The following is a 14,950-nucleotide window of genomic DNA, read 5'->3' on the forward strand; positions in this document are numbered from 1 at the left end:
TTCGCCCACAAGATATGCAGTCAATTCACTTTACAGTATATCCTGTGAAACACTTTGAGACGTCTTGAAGACGTGATAAGGCGACATGTCAAATGCATCAACTGCAACATTATTATGTGATGTTGAATATCTTTAGTAAATAGACAATTAACTGGGAACCAATGAAATAGAAGCAGGAAGTATAAAAGGACTCCGGGAAGGGAGTACTGGATTGCTGGGAGCAGAGAATAAAGGTTTTATGTAATACTCTAGTGTTGTGGATTGAGAATCATTACAATTCATTTAAAAAATAATCCCCGACATTTGATTACGGTGCCTTTCGCATCGGGGAGGTCATCTCAAACCGCTTCACACGATTTTTAATAATAATAATAATCCTTGCATTTGATACAGCGCCGTATCACGTTGTTGAGACGCCTCAAAGCGCTTCACAGAATATACTGTAAAGTGCAGTGACTGTATATTTTGTGGGTGAAATGCGGCAGCACAGTGGATTAAGTGACCAAATTATTCATTATTATTTTTTTCGAAGGGATTATTACCCCTGGAAAGCGGTCTGCCAATCGACTAACAACCGGCTCCTACTTACTGCTAGGTAAACAGAGGCGTGCGGAGTAAGGAAACCTGCCTAAAGTTTCACCCTGCACCGAGAATCAAACTGGTTACAATAGACTGAAAAGCTTATAAGAAAAAATATTAAAACGTTTTTTTTTACGGATTCAAATAAGTATCCTTTAAATAGTGCGTGGAACAAATGGATCGAAACTGAAGGAAGATGAGGTCCACGTTTAAGTGTCTTTTGCTAGCGAACATGGCAGCCAATTTGCACACAGCAAAGTCCCACCAACAGCCCTGAAGTGAATGATCAGTTTATTTGGGGGATTGTCGGGCAGGACATCGGGAGAGAGAAACTCCCTTCTCTTTTCGAACAGCCAAAAATGGGATCTTTAAGGTCCGCGGAACTGTGGTTTGAAGATGTCTCTGATGATGCCAAGCTTCCCCGGCATCGCAGTGGCAACTGAGAATGCGCGATGTCTGAGATGGGGCTTGAGACCACAACCCCCCGGCTCAGAGGTGAGGGAGCCAGGAGGTTGCGGTTTCCCTGACACACACTGTCAATTGTTTCCAAAGGAGCGGACCGGGCTGAAGTTTGGGAATCAACCTGATGTACTGCAAAGCGGAGTGACTGAATTTTGCGGGTAAAACGTGGACAGACAAATGTCCCACAAACAGTCACGGAGTGAGTGACCAATTTTATTTGGGGGAATTGTTGGCCAGGACACCGGGAGAGAGAGAAAAACCCCCGTTTGTCTTTTTGAATCTCGCGGCGGGGTCTTTAATATCCACCCGAACAGAGGGGGGCCTCGGTTTGGCGACTCATAAGAAGGACGGTGCCATCTCCGACAACACAGCGCTTCGATGGAGTGGTCAGCTTAGGCTGCGTGATTCCGAGTCCCGAAGTGGGGGCTTGAACCCACAACCTTTCTGACCGAGAGCGCTGCCCGCTGAGCCGAACTGACACGCGTGATACAAGATTGAAGGCGATAGCCAGCCAGGAAGAGGGTGGGCTCTCAACTCACCTGACCGGGTGCTGGAAGCCCAAAAGCCTACCAGGGAGAGCGCTCCTGCTGGGCTCGCCAGGCTCACAGCTGAGCTGCGGGGGGACAAAAGACAGAAGACGTTCGGACAAAGGGACCTTTGACATCAACAATTTGCATTTATATAGCACCCCCCTCCCCACACGCGAAGCAACGACTCGGAGCGCTTCGGTAGAAGACGTAACAGCAATATAATCCGTATATGTCACCTTTCACGTCGGCAGCATGTCTCAAAATGCTTCGCCGGGCTGCGTGTTTTCGAAGGTGAACGCAGCAGCCAATTTGCACACAGTAACAACGCGCACTTATAGAAATATCCCACGTTGCAGGTGAGTGACAGATTTCATCTGAGGGGGGGAGATTGTTGGCCAGGAGACTGGCTAATCGCTAGCGCTACGAGATCTCTAACGTTCCCCCTAAACAGGCACAGATGGGACCTCGGTTTTAATGACTCGTTCGAAAGAGAGAGCGTCTCTGACAATCCATCATCAGAGTGCGGACCGTGAGTTCAAAGTCCTCATTCGGACGTCTCAAAGTGCTTCACAGGATATCCTGTGAAGTGGATTGCCTGTGTATTTTGCGGGTGAACTTTTGCAAACAAAGATTTCTGACGTATATGTATTGTTTCTAAAAAAAAATTAAGCATTATGACACTTAAATGATTTCATCCAAGAGCATTAATTGAGTCGATCGGGGGGCGATAGATGCACGCAACCCTTTCACACACACACACGCTTTCATACATGCACAATACACGTGCACACATAGACATACCTTTTAATGCACACAGGCAACTTTCACACACCATTTGATATACACACAGTTTAATGCACATACACACCGTTTAATACCACACACTCACACAAACACACCTTTTAATGCGCATAGGCAACTTTCAGTACACACACACGCATCATTAATACACACACATACCATTAATACACACACACACCATTATTACACACACAGAGAGCTCCCTACTTCCAACAATGTACACCGTACTGAAGGCAGATAACTGTACAGATCACCTCTAGATCTGTAGGAAGGCTAATCATTGGAATAAATGTCAGCAGCGCTGTTACTGACTTGCCTCAGCAAATCTCACAGTCGTGTTCATATGAAGAGGACCCTTTGGTTACTGTGCAAACTCTTACCCACCTCTCTGTCTCTGTCTGATCTCTGGTCTCTCTGCTTTACCGGGACTCTGATCGGTAAGTCCCAGGGCCTCCACAGCACCGGAGGGCTGGACAAAACAAAACCAAACAAAACAACAGTTAGAATTCACCCACCGCTTCGTGAACAAGGGAACGTCGACCACATTCGGTGATGGCTTTGGTGGGAAAGAAAGAAAACGACACCATCGAGAGGAGAGAGTGTTTTCTCCTTTTTTTGGTAAGTGGGGGGAGTGAAAAAAAGGGGGTAAATTAACGGGTTTACCAATTACCAACAACAACAACTTGCATTTATGTAGCGCCCTTTACGCCGGACGGGGTCTCGGAATACTTAAGGTGACCCCACCCCCCCCCCGCTCTCTCATCACACCAGCTCTGGGATAAGTATTTATTCGAGGCAGACGGACAGACGCTGTAACACACAGCACTTGATATAACAAATTAGTTGCTGCTAATTTCAAAACACTGGGACGTGGGGGAGAGAGAGAGAGAGTAATAATACATAAAAATATCCGATTCGTACAATGTTTAGTTTTCACATTCATATGTCTATATGTACATATATGTACATATATATATATACATAAACAAATCACAAGTTCATTCATTCCGCTCCAGTTAAGCACTCGGGTTCATCGAATTCATTTAACTCAAGTATTAAGGAAGATTCGCAGTTAAGATTAAAGTAGATTTTCTGCTTTCATCGTGAAGTCAGTTAGTTAGTCATTAGTTGTTTTTTTTGGTCAGTCAGTCAGTTAGCTGGTTAGCTAGTCAGTCAGTCAGTCAGTCAGTCAGTTAGCTGGTTAGCTTGTCAGTCAGTTAGTTAGCTGGTTAGCTAGTCAGTCAGTCAGTTAGCTGGTTAGCTAGTCAGTCAGTTAGCTGGTTAGCTAGTCAGTCAGTCAGTTAGCTGGTTAGCTAGTCAGTCAGTTAGCTGGTTAGCTAGTCAGTCAGTCAGTCAGTTAGCTGGTTAGCTAGTCAGTCAGTCAGTCAGTTAGCTGGTTAGCTAGTCAGTCAGTCAGTTAGCTGGTTAGCTAGTCAGTCAGTTAGCTGGTTAGCTAGTCAGTCAGTTAGCTGGTTAGCTAGTCAGTCAGTTAGCTGGTTAGCTAGTCAGTCAGTCAGTTAGTTAGCTGGTTGGCTAGTCAGTCAGTTAGCTGGTTAGCTAGTCAGTCAGTCAGTTAGTTAGCTGGTTGGCTAGTCAGTGAGTTAGTTAGCTGGTTAGCTAGTCAGTGAGTTAGTTGCCTACCGCTGAGCCTGGGCTGGGTTAGGCAGCTCTCCTCTGGTATCTCTGCAGCACTGACAGCGAAGTGCCAGTGTCGTTCCCACACCAGACTCCATGGCTCACACCACACACACTCTCTCTCTCTCTCTCTCTCTCTCGCTCTCCCCCAGGATCACTGCGAGTGGCATCATCTCACTTCTTACCGAGCCTCTTCAAGGAGGAGAAAGAGGGGGAGGGAGGAGAGGAGAGGAGAGGAGAGAGGGAGGAGGAGGAGAGAGCAGAGGTGGGGAGGCGGGGGTTAGAAATGAATAGGCGCGACTTTCCCGCCGCCTGCATCGAAACGTCTCTGAACCCTCGTTTCTGAATGCGCTTTCTCAGCGATCCTTCTGCACTTCGCTGGTACGAGGGTTAGAGATAGTCAGTCCGGGACGGAATCTCTTATCAGTTACAGCGAAGCCGGGAAGGGATTCGAGCGAAGGTTTCGCCCGGTTTACGGTTTTCCGTGAAACGTAGTGACTGTGTGCTTTGTCGGCAAGGGAGAGCAGTGCCTTGTTGCCCACCACCCGCCCGCCCCTCCACCCCTTTCCCGATACCCACAGCAAAGTCCCTGCAAACAGTGACCAGTTTTCAGAGAGAGAAACTTTCCCTTTTCGGATAGGGCTGTGGGGTCTTTAACGGACGCTTGAACAGACGGACGGGTCCTCGGTTTAACGTCTCACCCGAAGGACGACATCTCCGACAATGCAATGCCCCTTCCTCCTCCTCCTCCTCCTCCTCCTCCTCCAGCACCACCACCACCTTCAGCCGAGGGGATGAGCTCAAAGGTCCTGACGCGGGGCTTGAACCCGCAATCTTCTGACCCAGAAGCGAGAGCGCTACGGACTGAGGCTCGACAATTAATGCAACAACAACAACAAGAACAAATTACATTTGTACAGCGCCTGCCTTTCACGTCAGGAGGACGTCCCAAGGCCCCGGACAGTTTGGACCCGAGCTGGAGGGTTTGGGATCCGGACTGGGTGGAGGGGCGGGGAGGGTGGGGGGGTAGGATGGTGACCCGAGGCGCGGTCGAAGAGTAGGGTCTTGAGACGGACCTTGAAGGAGGCGAGGGAGGGGGAGGGGGGGTGGGGCGAGGCGGAGGGACTGGAATGGAGTTCCAAAGGATGGGGGCGGAGAGGCAGAGAGAGAGGGTAAGAGAAAGAGAGAGCCGGGGATTGGGATTAGGATGGATGGTTTAGAGGAGCCTTTGACGCTGCCGCAGAGGAACGGGCCGAACATCTCTGCGAGCGGATCTGTGTGGCTCTCTCTTCGCTGTGACTTGACTTCGCTGTGGAGTCCTGTAGCTCAGTGATTAGAGCACTCGCTTCGCAAGTGAGAGACCCGAGTTCAATTCCAGGTAGAGGGCGAAACCTTGGGCAAGTTTCCTTACTCCACACAGAGCCTAATAATAATCCCTCCAAAACCAAAAACAATAATAAATTGGTCATTTTCAATCCACGACTGTTTGTGGGACATTGCTGTGCGCAATTGGCTGCCGCGTTCGCCCACGAATATACAGTCAATTCACTTTACACTGTGTTCTGTGAAGCGCTTTGGGACGTCCTCCCGACGTGAAAAGCGCTATATCAAAATGCAAGGATTATTATTATTATTATTATTATTGGCTGGCTCCGTCCGCTCACTTGTCCGCTCGTTCCTTCTCTCCTTTCGGTGCCGCCGTTTCAGCTCTACGACGACCTGAGCCGCTGGTCGCCGTTTCTCCAGCCTCCCGCCTCCAGACGTGGGCCGCAAGTGGTCTTTGTGATTGAAGCAACCTCGCAGAAGGATGACTCCCGCTCCGTGCCTCGCTCCGAAAAGGTAATTTGCGCCCGTTGTAATAGGAATTATACTGATATTCCTGGCCACGCCTCATCACGTCGTCGAGACGTCTCCAAGCACTTCACAGAGTATACTTTTGCGGGCGATTGCGCACAGCAGTGTCCCACACACAGTCGTGGCTTGAGTGACCCAATTATTATTATTCTGTTTGTTTGTATTTTTTGGAGGGATCATTACCCCTTGGAAAGCGATCCGCCAATTGACTATAACAACCGGGTTCCTACTTACTGCTGGGTAAACAGCGGCGTGTGCGCGGAGCAAGGAAACTGGCCTAAGGTTTCGCCCGGGGAATCGAACCCAGGTCCTCTCGGTCTAACCAACACGCTGTAGGTTACTCCCAAACTGTTGGGAGTGTCAGCCTGACTCTCGCCTCCGAGTCAGAAGGTTGTGGGTTCAAAGCCTCCGCGTGGGGGCTCGGAATCGCACAGTCTTAAGCTGACACTGCAATGCAGCTCCGGGGGGGGGGGGGGGATGTGTTGCACTATCGGAGGTGCCGCCCTCCGGATGAGACGTTAAACTGAAGCCCCGTCTGCTGGTTCAGGTGCATGTTAAAGATCCCATGGCATCGTCCGAAAAGAAAAGGGGAGTTTCTCCCTCTCTCTCTCTCTCTCTCTCCCGGTGTCCTGGCCGACAATAAAATCGGTCACTTCAATCCACGACTGTTTGTGGGACACTGCTGCCCGCGATTAGCTGCTGTGTTTCGCCCACAAAATGCACAGTCACCTCATTTTACAGTGTACCTCGCAAAGCGCCTTCGCGATGACTCGACGACGTGATGAGGGGTTCTACTAAACGCAAGGATTATCGTTATTTATTAGCACGCGATCCGCAAGCGATTTGGACCTGCTCGGCCCAACCGGGCGCCCAAGCCGGGGCGAAAACCTTCTCTTTTCACCTAGTTCAGTGGGAATCTTTAACGTCTGATCCTCCGACATTGCAGCACTCGCCCCAGCCCTGCACTGGAACATCAGCCTGTTCCAAGCCACGACATGGGGCTCGAGCCCATGTCCTTCTGAATCGGAGGCGAGACTGAGCCAGGTTGGGTTGAATGTGGTGAAGGTTTCCCCTCACCCCTCGCCCCTCGAGGAATTTTGTGTCATTGTATTTTGATAGAGTAAATAGGGAGAAACTGTTTCCGCTGGCGGGTGGGTCAGTAACCAGGGGACACAGATTTAAGGTAATCGGCCAAAGAACCAGAGGGGGAGATGAGGAGGACTTTTTTTTTTTACGCAGAGAGCTGTTACGGTCTGGAAGGCACTGCCCGAAAGGCCGGTGGAAACAGATTCCATTGTAACTTTCAAAAGGGAATCAGATAGGTACTTGAAAAGGGAAAAAAAAAAATTGCAACGGTATGGGGAAAGGACGGGAGAGTGGGTTCTAGTCGGGAAGTTCTTCCACAGGCACGAAGGACCGGAATGGCCTCGTTCCGTGCCGTAAAGATTCTCTTGGTTCTAACCGATTGCGAGACGACTGCGGTGTTTTTCTGGAAAGGTATTAAAGTACTCGGACCTGTGCGTGCCGTTGGCTCGCTCACCCGGGAACCCCTACATGTTAATGGCTGAAGCCAGCGTGGAGGACTTCAGCAATCTCGGCATCGCCTTCATGGAGAACAGGCTGGAGATGGACGATGGGATGGTGCCAGCAAAAATAGTCTGTAAGCGTCTCCCCTTATTTTTTCGCTTGGCTTGACTTTTGCTCATGTCGTTCTCGTTTATATTCCGGTGGAGGGGGGTGGGGGGGTGGGTGGTGGGTTGGGGGCGTGGGGGTGTGGGGGGGGGCGAGCGGGGAGTGGGGGCGGGGAGCCAGAGCATTCGCACAAGTTGGGGCAGAGGGGAGTAAGCTCCACAACGATGTGATTCGATCCACTTTGCAGTACATTCTGTGAAGCGCTTTGAGACGTCACAATGACGTGGTGATAGGGCGCTGTATCAAATGCAAAGATTGTTTTTGTTGTTGTTATTATTATTATTATAATATATATTCACCCCTTTCAGGACAGGGGGATGATACTCTAAAGGGGGGGAAGGAGAGACTGCGATTGGGTGAGGGGAATAGATTGTATTGGTTTCCTGCGCTGAGATATAAGTTTCTTGATGATTCATGTCACCTGTTTACGTGGACAGCATCCGTAATTTCACTCAGCCGGTTCCCCGGTCCGATCGTTTGAGCTACGCTCCTCCCCGCCCCATTGGGGGAGACTTGCAGGATTAACCTGAGTCGCGTGGGGAGAATCTCTGCTCTCTGTGTCCGGTCTCCTGCCGGCTGAGCTGGCTCCGAGGTGACATGTTTGGCCACAGAATGTCTAAAAGAGAGTTCCCCGGCTCTGTGACGGTCTCGGTCGTCCGATTCCTGAGCCAGGAGGGGTCCGCAGTCTTCCAGGGCACTCGCCGCTGGTGCCAGCACAGCCCCAGCCTGGCTCATCGGCAGGACTTGGGAACCCAGACCAGTGGGGTGGTGGGTGGGGTGGGGGGAGGTGTCAGGGAACCCTCCAACTCAGCTCCTGTTAACCATGAGTGCATGCACACGCGTGGGCTTGTGTTGTGACTGTGTGTGTGTGTTTGTGTGTCCGTGTGCGTGTGTGTGTATTAGAGAACTGGGCAGGTCTTAAGCTACTGGGTGGTTAGGGTGTGCGTGTCCAGCTCCTTTTGTTGGACGTTTAAGTAGCCTCGAAAGCAAAATATTCCCCAGCTAACACCCGGAGGGGATCTCTGGTCGGGAACGGTTTAGCTGCAGGGCGCTGGTTTGTGTGTGCGCGCGAGTGTGTGTTTATTAAGTGTTCTGTCGCTGTCTCTCAGCCGTCCAGCTCAAGGGACCGCTTGGGAACGAACCCTCGGAGCCGAGTGAGAGAGGAAGGAACGAGCCTGCGCGCGGGAGCTGCCCCAGCAGGACCTCTGTGTCCGAGCCGGCCCCCGGGGGCGAGGGCGAGGCCGGGGGGGAGACCGGCGAGGAGCGGGGCCGAGAGTCTCACCGGCCGCAAGAGGAGGAGCGTTTTGAGTCTCACGCCCACGGGCTCCACCTCGCGAGCTGCTCTGAGTGCCTGGGGCTGGAGAGCAGCACCATCGAGTCGGTGAGGTGCGCCTCGGCGGAGAACCCGCCGAGCGCCGGGCCGGAGCGGGGAGAGGAGGGTCCGGCCGGGGCCGGGCAACGACGGAGCGAGGGCGGGGGCCGGCGGGCACCTCCCAACGTGCTGGTGTACCTGGGGCCCGACGGCGAGGACGACGGCGGCAGAGGGAACGCGGCCAAGTTTCGCCGAGTCCAGTCGCTCCTGACCGACCTCATCGACTCCGAACGCTACGTGATCTACCGGCTGCTGGAGGAGCACGTGGCGACGGAGCCCTGGCCGGAGAACTCGCTGCTGCTGGTGGTGGCCTGCGAGCGGCCCCCGGCCCCCCGGGCGCACGCGCGCTTCATGAGCTACCTGTCGCGGGGGGGCAAGGTGCTGGGGCTGTGCTCGGGCTTCACGTTCGGTGGTGCGAGGCTGAGCGCCAGGGGCCGGCCGGAGGAGCGGGTCCTGGGGCTGCGGTTCACCGGGTCTCAGGGGGGCCCCAGCCTGTCGCTCCACGCCCTGGCCAGCCGTCGCGTGTTCTCACTTGACCGGGCCACGGCGGGGGCAGAGGCGGGGGGCGACGACGACGACTCGGGAGGCGCCCAGCCGTGGGCGAGCCTGGAGAATCCCCGCCGGGACCCCGTCGTCGTTCGCCTGCCACACGGAGACAACGGAGGGGAAGCCGTGCTCTGTCAGGTGAGAGAGACGCACGCGTGTGTGTATCCCTTTTCTCTTATATATTTTATAATTTTTTTTTGGTGGGGTGGTGGGGGGGGTCGTTCGGGTCTCTCTCTCTCTCTCGCTCGCTCTCTCACTGACCCGCATGGAAACCCGACGCTAACTTTTAAGAAATAAGTCTCCTCTCTCTCTCTCTCTCGTTTCTCGCCCCTCCCTTGCCTCCTTCCAAGCCCTTCTCAAGACCTCCCTCTTCAACCACGCCCGTGCCATCTTCCCTCCTCCGGCTCCCTTGCCCTCCGCCCTCCCCCGACTCCAATCCTCAGCTCAGGTACAAACCCCTCCTTCACCGTCCAGTGCCTTGGGACGTCCTCCCGATGCCAAAGGCCCTGCGTAAATGCAGTTTTGTTGTGGTTGTCGGTTGTTCCACACTCTCACCACCTTCTGCATGAGTTGAGTTCTTCCAAAGCTCCCTATTAGGTCTGCTGCCGGCTATTTCGAACACTTTGAAGTTGTCCCTCTGATGCGAAAGGGGGACTATATGGGGCTGTGTAAGCGTAACTTGTATTGGAGTCTTGCAGTATATTGGTCAGAAAAAATCATTTGATCACTCTCCAGCCACGACTGTGTTGTGGGACACTGCTGTGGGCATTTGGCTGTGTGTAGTCCTGTAGCTTAGTGGTTAGAATACTTGCCTCGCAAGCGAGAGGGACTTGGGCTTGATTCCCGAGCAGGTGAAATATTAGGCAAGTTTCCTTACTCCACACGCTTCCGTTTGTCCAGCAGTAAGTATACGTAGGAGCCCGCTTATTAGTTGCTTGGCGGATCGCTTATCCGGGGGTAATAATCCTTTCAAAAAAAAATTAGATAATAATTTGGCTACTCAACCCACGACTGTTTGTGGGACGTTGCTGTGCGAAATTGGCTGCTGTGTTTCCCCCACAAAATACACAGGCAATTCAGCATATTCTGTGAAGCGCTTTGAGACGTCTCGTCGACGTGATAAGGCGCGATATCAAATTCTATTACAATTATACCTGCTAGCTTTGCATTCGCCATCAAGGGGAAGCATCATCGGCGTCTGCCCAGCGCCTTAGGACGTCCTCCCGACGTGAAAGGCGCTTTACGACTGTAACTTGTTGTTGTGGTTGTTGTCGTGCACCTTATCGAAAGCCCAGGGAGCGATTTCAGTGACTTGACTCGTCCGTCGACTGATGTTTCCTTTCTCCAGGTTCACCTGGAAACGGCTCCAGATGGGGAGGAGATCCAGGCCCAGGAGGACTTCCAGACCCTCAAGCTGAGCAATGCACTGCGATACCAGGTGCTGAGGGAAATCCTTACCTTCCTGCAGCTCAGCTGTGAATGCACTGAAACCCCCAAGCTAACGCCCGCAAACCTGCTGATCTCCTGCAAGGTACAGTCGTGCTTCGTTTTAAGTGGGTTTGATTTTCTGTTCTACCCATCCTCCCCTACACACCTTCGTACCCGTTTCCCCACCCTCTGTCACTGAACTCATCCTATCCCTAAAACCAACCACCTGCTCCCTTGACCCCATCCCCACTCCACTCCTTATCTCCCAGCTCCACTTTCTTGCCCCACATATCACTGACATCATCAACCTGTCCCTCTCCTCTGGCTCTGTCCCCATTCCATTAAAAACTGCCATCATCACGCCCACCCTGAAAAAACCCTCCCTTGATGCGTCGCAGCTATCAAGCTACCGGCCCATCTCCAACCTCCCCTTTCTCTCCAAGGTCTTGGAAAGAGTTGTCGCCTCCCAACTGCGCTCTTTCCTTTCCACCCATTCTCTTTTCGAACCCCTTCAGTCAGGTTTCCGTGCTGCCCATAGCACAGAAACTGCCCTGGTCAAGGTCACCAATGATATCCTGACCATCTGTGACCAGGGCTCCCTCTGTCTCCTCGTCCTCCTCGACCTATCGGCAGCATTCGATACGGTCGACCACGCTGTCCTACTCCACCGCTTGTCCTCCCACCTCAACCTTCAAGGCACTGTCCTTGAATGGTTTAGGTCGTACCTTTCTCACCGTCTTCACTTTGTCTCAACGAATGGCTTCTCCTCCACCCCCCGTACTGTCTCATGTGGTGTCCCTCAGGGCTCTGTCCTCGGTCCCCTCCTCTTCACCCTCTATATGCTCCCCCTCGGTGACATCATCCGCAGACATGGAGTTAACTTCCACATGTATGCGGATGACACCCAACTCTACCTTTCCTCCTCTACTCTCAACTCCACGACCACCGATGTCCTGACAGCTGCCTGTCCGACATCGAGTCCTGGACGAGAGACAACTTTCTTCAGCTCAACGTGCGAAAAACCGAGGCCCTCCTGATTGGCTCACGTCAGCGCCTCCGCACCTCAGGCGCTGACACCATCAGCATCCAAGGCTGCACTCTCCACCTCTCAAAGCCAGTCAGGAACCTCGGCGTTTTGTTCGACCCTGAGCTGTCCTTTCTCCCTCACATCCGCACCACAACTGGCACCGCCTTCCATCACCTCCGGAACATCGCCAGACTACGGCACTACCTCACCCCTCACGCTGCTGAAACCCTGGTTCACGCCTTTGTCACCTCAAGGCTGGACTATGGGAACTCTCTCCTCGCCGGCCTTCCCGCCACCTCCCTCCACAAGCTGCAGGTCATTCAGAACTCTGCAGCTCGTGTACTGTCCCGCACCAGGCTTCGGGACCACATCACTCCCACCCTCGCTCGCCTCCACTGGCTCCCCATCCCCCAGAGGATTGATTTCAAGATCCTCATCCTCACCTACAAGGCCATTCACGGCCTTGCTCCCTCCTACCTCTCCAACCTACTATCCCCCTACCTACCTGCCCGTACCCTCCGTTCCTCTGGCTCCGGTCTGCTCCACGTCCCCCGCCCCAACCGCCCTACCATCGGTGGTCGGGCCTTCAGCCTCTCAGCCCCCAGGCTCTGGAACTCCATCCCCCAGTGCCTTCGCCGCTTCCTCCCTTTCCTCCTTCAAGGCCGGTCTCAAAACCTTTCTCTTTGACCGTGCCTTCAGCTCCCCTCTCGACTCTCTTCCCCTCCTCGCTCCCTCCCTTCCCTCCCCTCACCCTGACCATTTCCCCCCTCCTGCTCCCTCCCTTCCCTCACCCTGACCATTTCCCCCCTCCTCGCTCCCTCCCTTCCCTCCCCTCACCCTGACCATTTCCCCCCCTGCTCGGGTCATGACCATTTCCCACTGCTGGTCAGCGCCTTGGGACGTCCTCCTGACGTGAAAGGCGCTTTAAAAATGGAATCTTGTTGTTGTTGTTGTTGTTGTTTTCGTGCACAGGGTCAGGGAGTTTTCTGAAGTTAGTTTTAACAACAATAATAATAATAATAGTAATGGTGATAATCCTGGCCTTTGACACAGCGCCCTCTCACGTCGTTGCGACGTCTCAAAGCCCTTCACAGAATAAACGGTGAAGCAGATCGACTGTGTATTTTTGTGGACGAAACGCAGCAGCCAATTGCGCACAACAGCGTCCCACAAACAGTCATGGATTGAACGACCTATGTTTTTTTAAGGGATTATTACACCGGAAAGCGAGCCGCCAATCGACTAACAACTGGGTTCCTACTTACTGCTGGGTAAACTGAGGCCTGTGGAGTAAGGAAACTTGCTGACGTCTATTTTATCATTGCTCTTTGCTTTTTTGGGGGGGGAAATGGTCGAGATCTGGATCATAAGACCCTGCGACCCAGAAATCAGACATTTTTGTAGTTTGAATCAGTTTTAAAAAAGAGTAACATCGAGACCTTTTGTTCCTCAATTTGGAGAAAATTGAAAAACCTGACAAATACTGATTTTTACCAATTTAAGATCATAAGCCTAGTGATAAGCCTAGTGATGTGCTCTACGCTATGTTGCGGCCTGCTTTAGGTAGGAATCTAACCTAATTAAATAATATGAGCAAAATGTGGTCCAAAGAGGCACAAAATGTAAGAAAATATTCACAATGAATGTAAATCGTGGAGTCCTGCAGCTTATCGGAGAGTGTGCTCGCCTCGCGAGCGAGAGGTTCCGGGTTTGATTCCCGGGCAGAGCAAAACCTTCGGCAATTTTCCTTACTCCACACGCCTCTGTTGACCTAGCAGTAACTGGGAACCTGGTTGTTAGTCGATTGGCAGATCACTTTCCAGAGTAATAATCCCCCCCCCCCCCTCCCCCCACAAAAACAATAATAATAATTTGGTCACTCATTCCACGACTGTTTGTGGGACGCTGCTGTGCGCAATTGGCTGCCGTGTTTCGCCCATAGTATACACAGTCAATTCACTTTGAATATATTCTGTGAAGCGCTTTGAGACGTCTCTGAGACTCTACCCTGCGCGGAGGGCGCTATATAAGTGCAAGTTGTTGTTGTCTCAACGACTTGATAAGACGCTATATCAAATACATTTTCGCAAATGCCCTTCCAGCATTCACTACAAAATATATTTCGCAGTAAAAATCCTGTGAATTGCTCTGAGATGTTTTGTATGAATAATAATAATAAATAATACTTTATGGCTGTTTGTGGGACATTGCTGTACACATATTGGCTGACACCTTTGCCTGCAAAAATTCACAGTCTATCAAAAATTCAGTATATCCTGCGAAGCATTTTGAGACGTCCTTCCAGGATGAAAGGCGCTGTATCAAACACAAGAATTATTATTATTGCGGTTGGGGTTGATACAAATTGCCATCAGATATGTGTTGTTTTCTTTGTGGCTTCTTTTTTTGCATTGAATCACAAAAGCAACATTTAAAATCCGTTTTTGTAAAAAAACTAATTAGGATTGTTGGACTATTTCAGCTGCAGGCTTCAGCCTGGCTCAGTGGGTAGTACTCTTGTCTCTCCTGAGTCGCGTGTTTCTGGGTGCTACAGTAGAACTAACACAAGTCATATCAGTCGGGACAATAACATTTTAATAAGATTTACGTGAAGTTCAATTTGCAGGCAAACTGTATAAGTCGTATAAAATCTGATTTAATCAATCTCTACTGCGCCTGCGTAATTCAATGCAGCCAGTAAATTGGGTATACAAAACCGGTCAATGTGTCTTCACCTGCCACCGCTTGTGCACTTACTGCGCTAAGTGGAGTCCAGTAGCTCACTGTTTAGAGCACTCGCTTTGCAAGCGAGAGACTTGGGTTTGATTCCCGGCAGGGCGAAACCTTGGGCAAGTTTCCTTATTATTATATCAAATGGAAGGATTATTATTATTATTATATCAAATGGAAGGATTAGTATTATTATTATATCAAATGCAAGGATTATTATTATTTATTATTACTGCGTTGAATCGTGCAAGAGTAAGTTCTTTTTGCGCGTGCGTCGATGGATCAAGACTACGT

The 14,950-nt window shown here is 51.5% G+C and overlaps 2 protein-coding genes across 2 annotated transcripts in view; one reads left to right on the forward strand and one right to left on the reverse strand.

Annotated features, from left to right (window-relative positions):
• ripply3 (ripply transcriptional repressor 3) overlaps positions 1 to 4,131 on the reverse strand; it is an 8,922-nt gene extending 4,791 nt beyond the window's left edge. The window contains exons 1-3 of the mRNA XM_007884677.2: positions 4,014 to 4,131; positions 2,757 to 2,841; positions 1,581 to 1,654 (exon numbers count right to left, since the gene is read on the reverse strand). Coding sequence (XP_007882868.1) covers positions 1,581 to 1,654; positions 2,757 to 2,841; positions 4,014 to 4,105 — 251 coding nt within the window. The 5' untranslated portion in view covers positions 4,106 to 4,131. The remainder of the gene's footprint in view (positions 1 to 1,580; positions 1,655 to 2,756; positions 2,842 to 4,013) is intronic.
• Positions 4,132 to 5,695: 1,564 nt separating this feature from the next.
• Positions 5,696 to 14,950, forward strand: part of hlcs (holocarboxylase synthetase (biotin-(proprionyl-CoA-carboxylase (ATP-hydrolysing)) ligase)) — a 67,992-nt gene continuing 58,737 nt past the window's right edge. The window contains exons 1-4 of the mRNA XM_042334618.1: positions 5,696 to 5,846; positions 7,359 to 7,521; positions 8,663 to 9,609; positions 10,820 to 11,002. Coding sequence (XP_042190552.1) covers positions 7,416 to 7,521; positions 8,663 to 9,609; positions 10,820 to 11,002 — 1,236 coding nt within the window. The 5' untranslated portion in view covers positions 5,696 to 5,846; positions 7,359 to 7,415. The remainder of the gene's footprint in view (positions 5,847 to 7,358; positions 7,522 to 8,662; positions 9,610 to 10,819; positions 11,003 to 14,950) is intronic.

Source organism: Callorhinchus milii, unplaced genomic scaffold (genome assembly GCF_018977255.1).
Source record: "Callorhinchus milii isolate IMCB2004 unplaced genomic scaffold, IMCB_Cmil_1.0 Scaffold4, whole genome shotgun sequence".
Taxonomy (NCBI): domain Eukaryota; kingdom Metazoa; phylum Chordata; class Chondrichthyes; order Chimaeriformes; family Callorhinchidae; genus Callorhinchus; species Callorhinchus milii.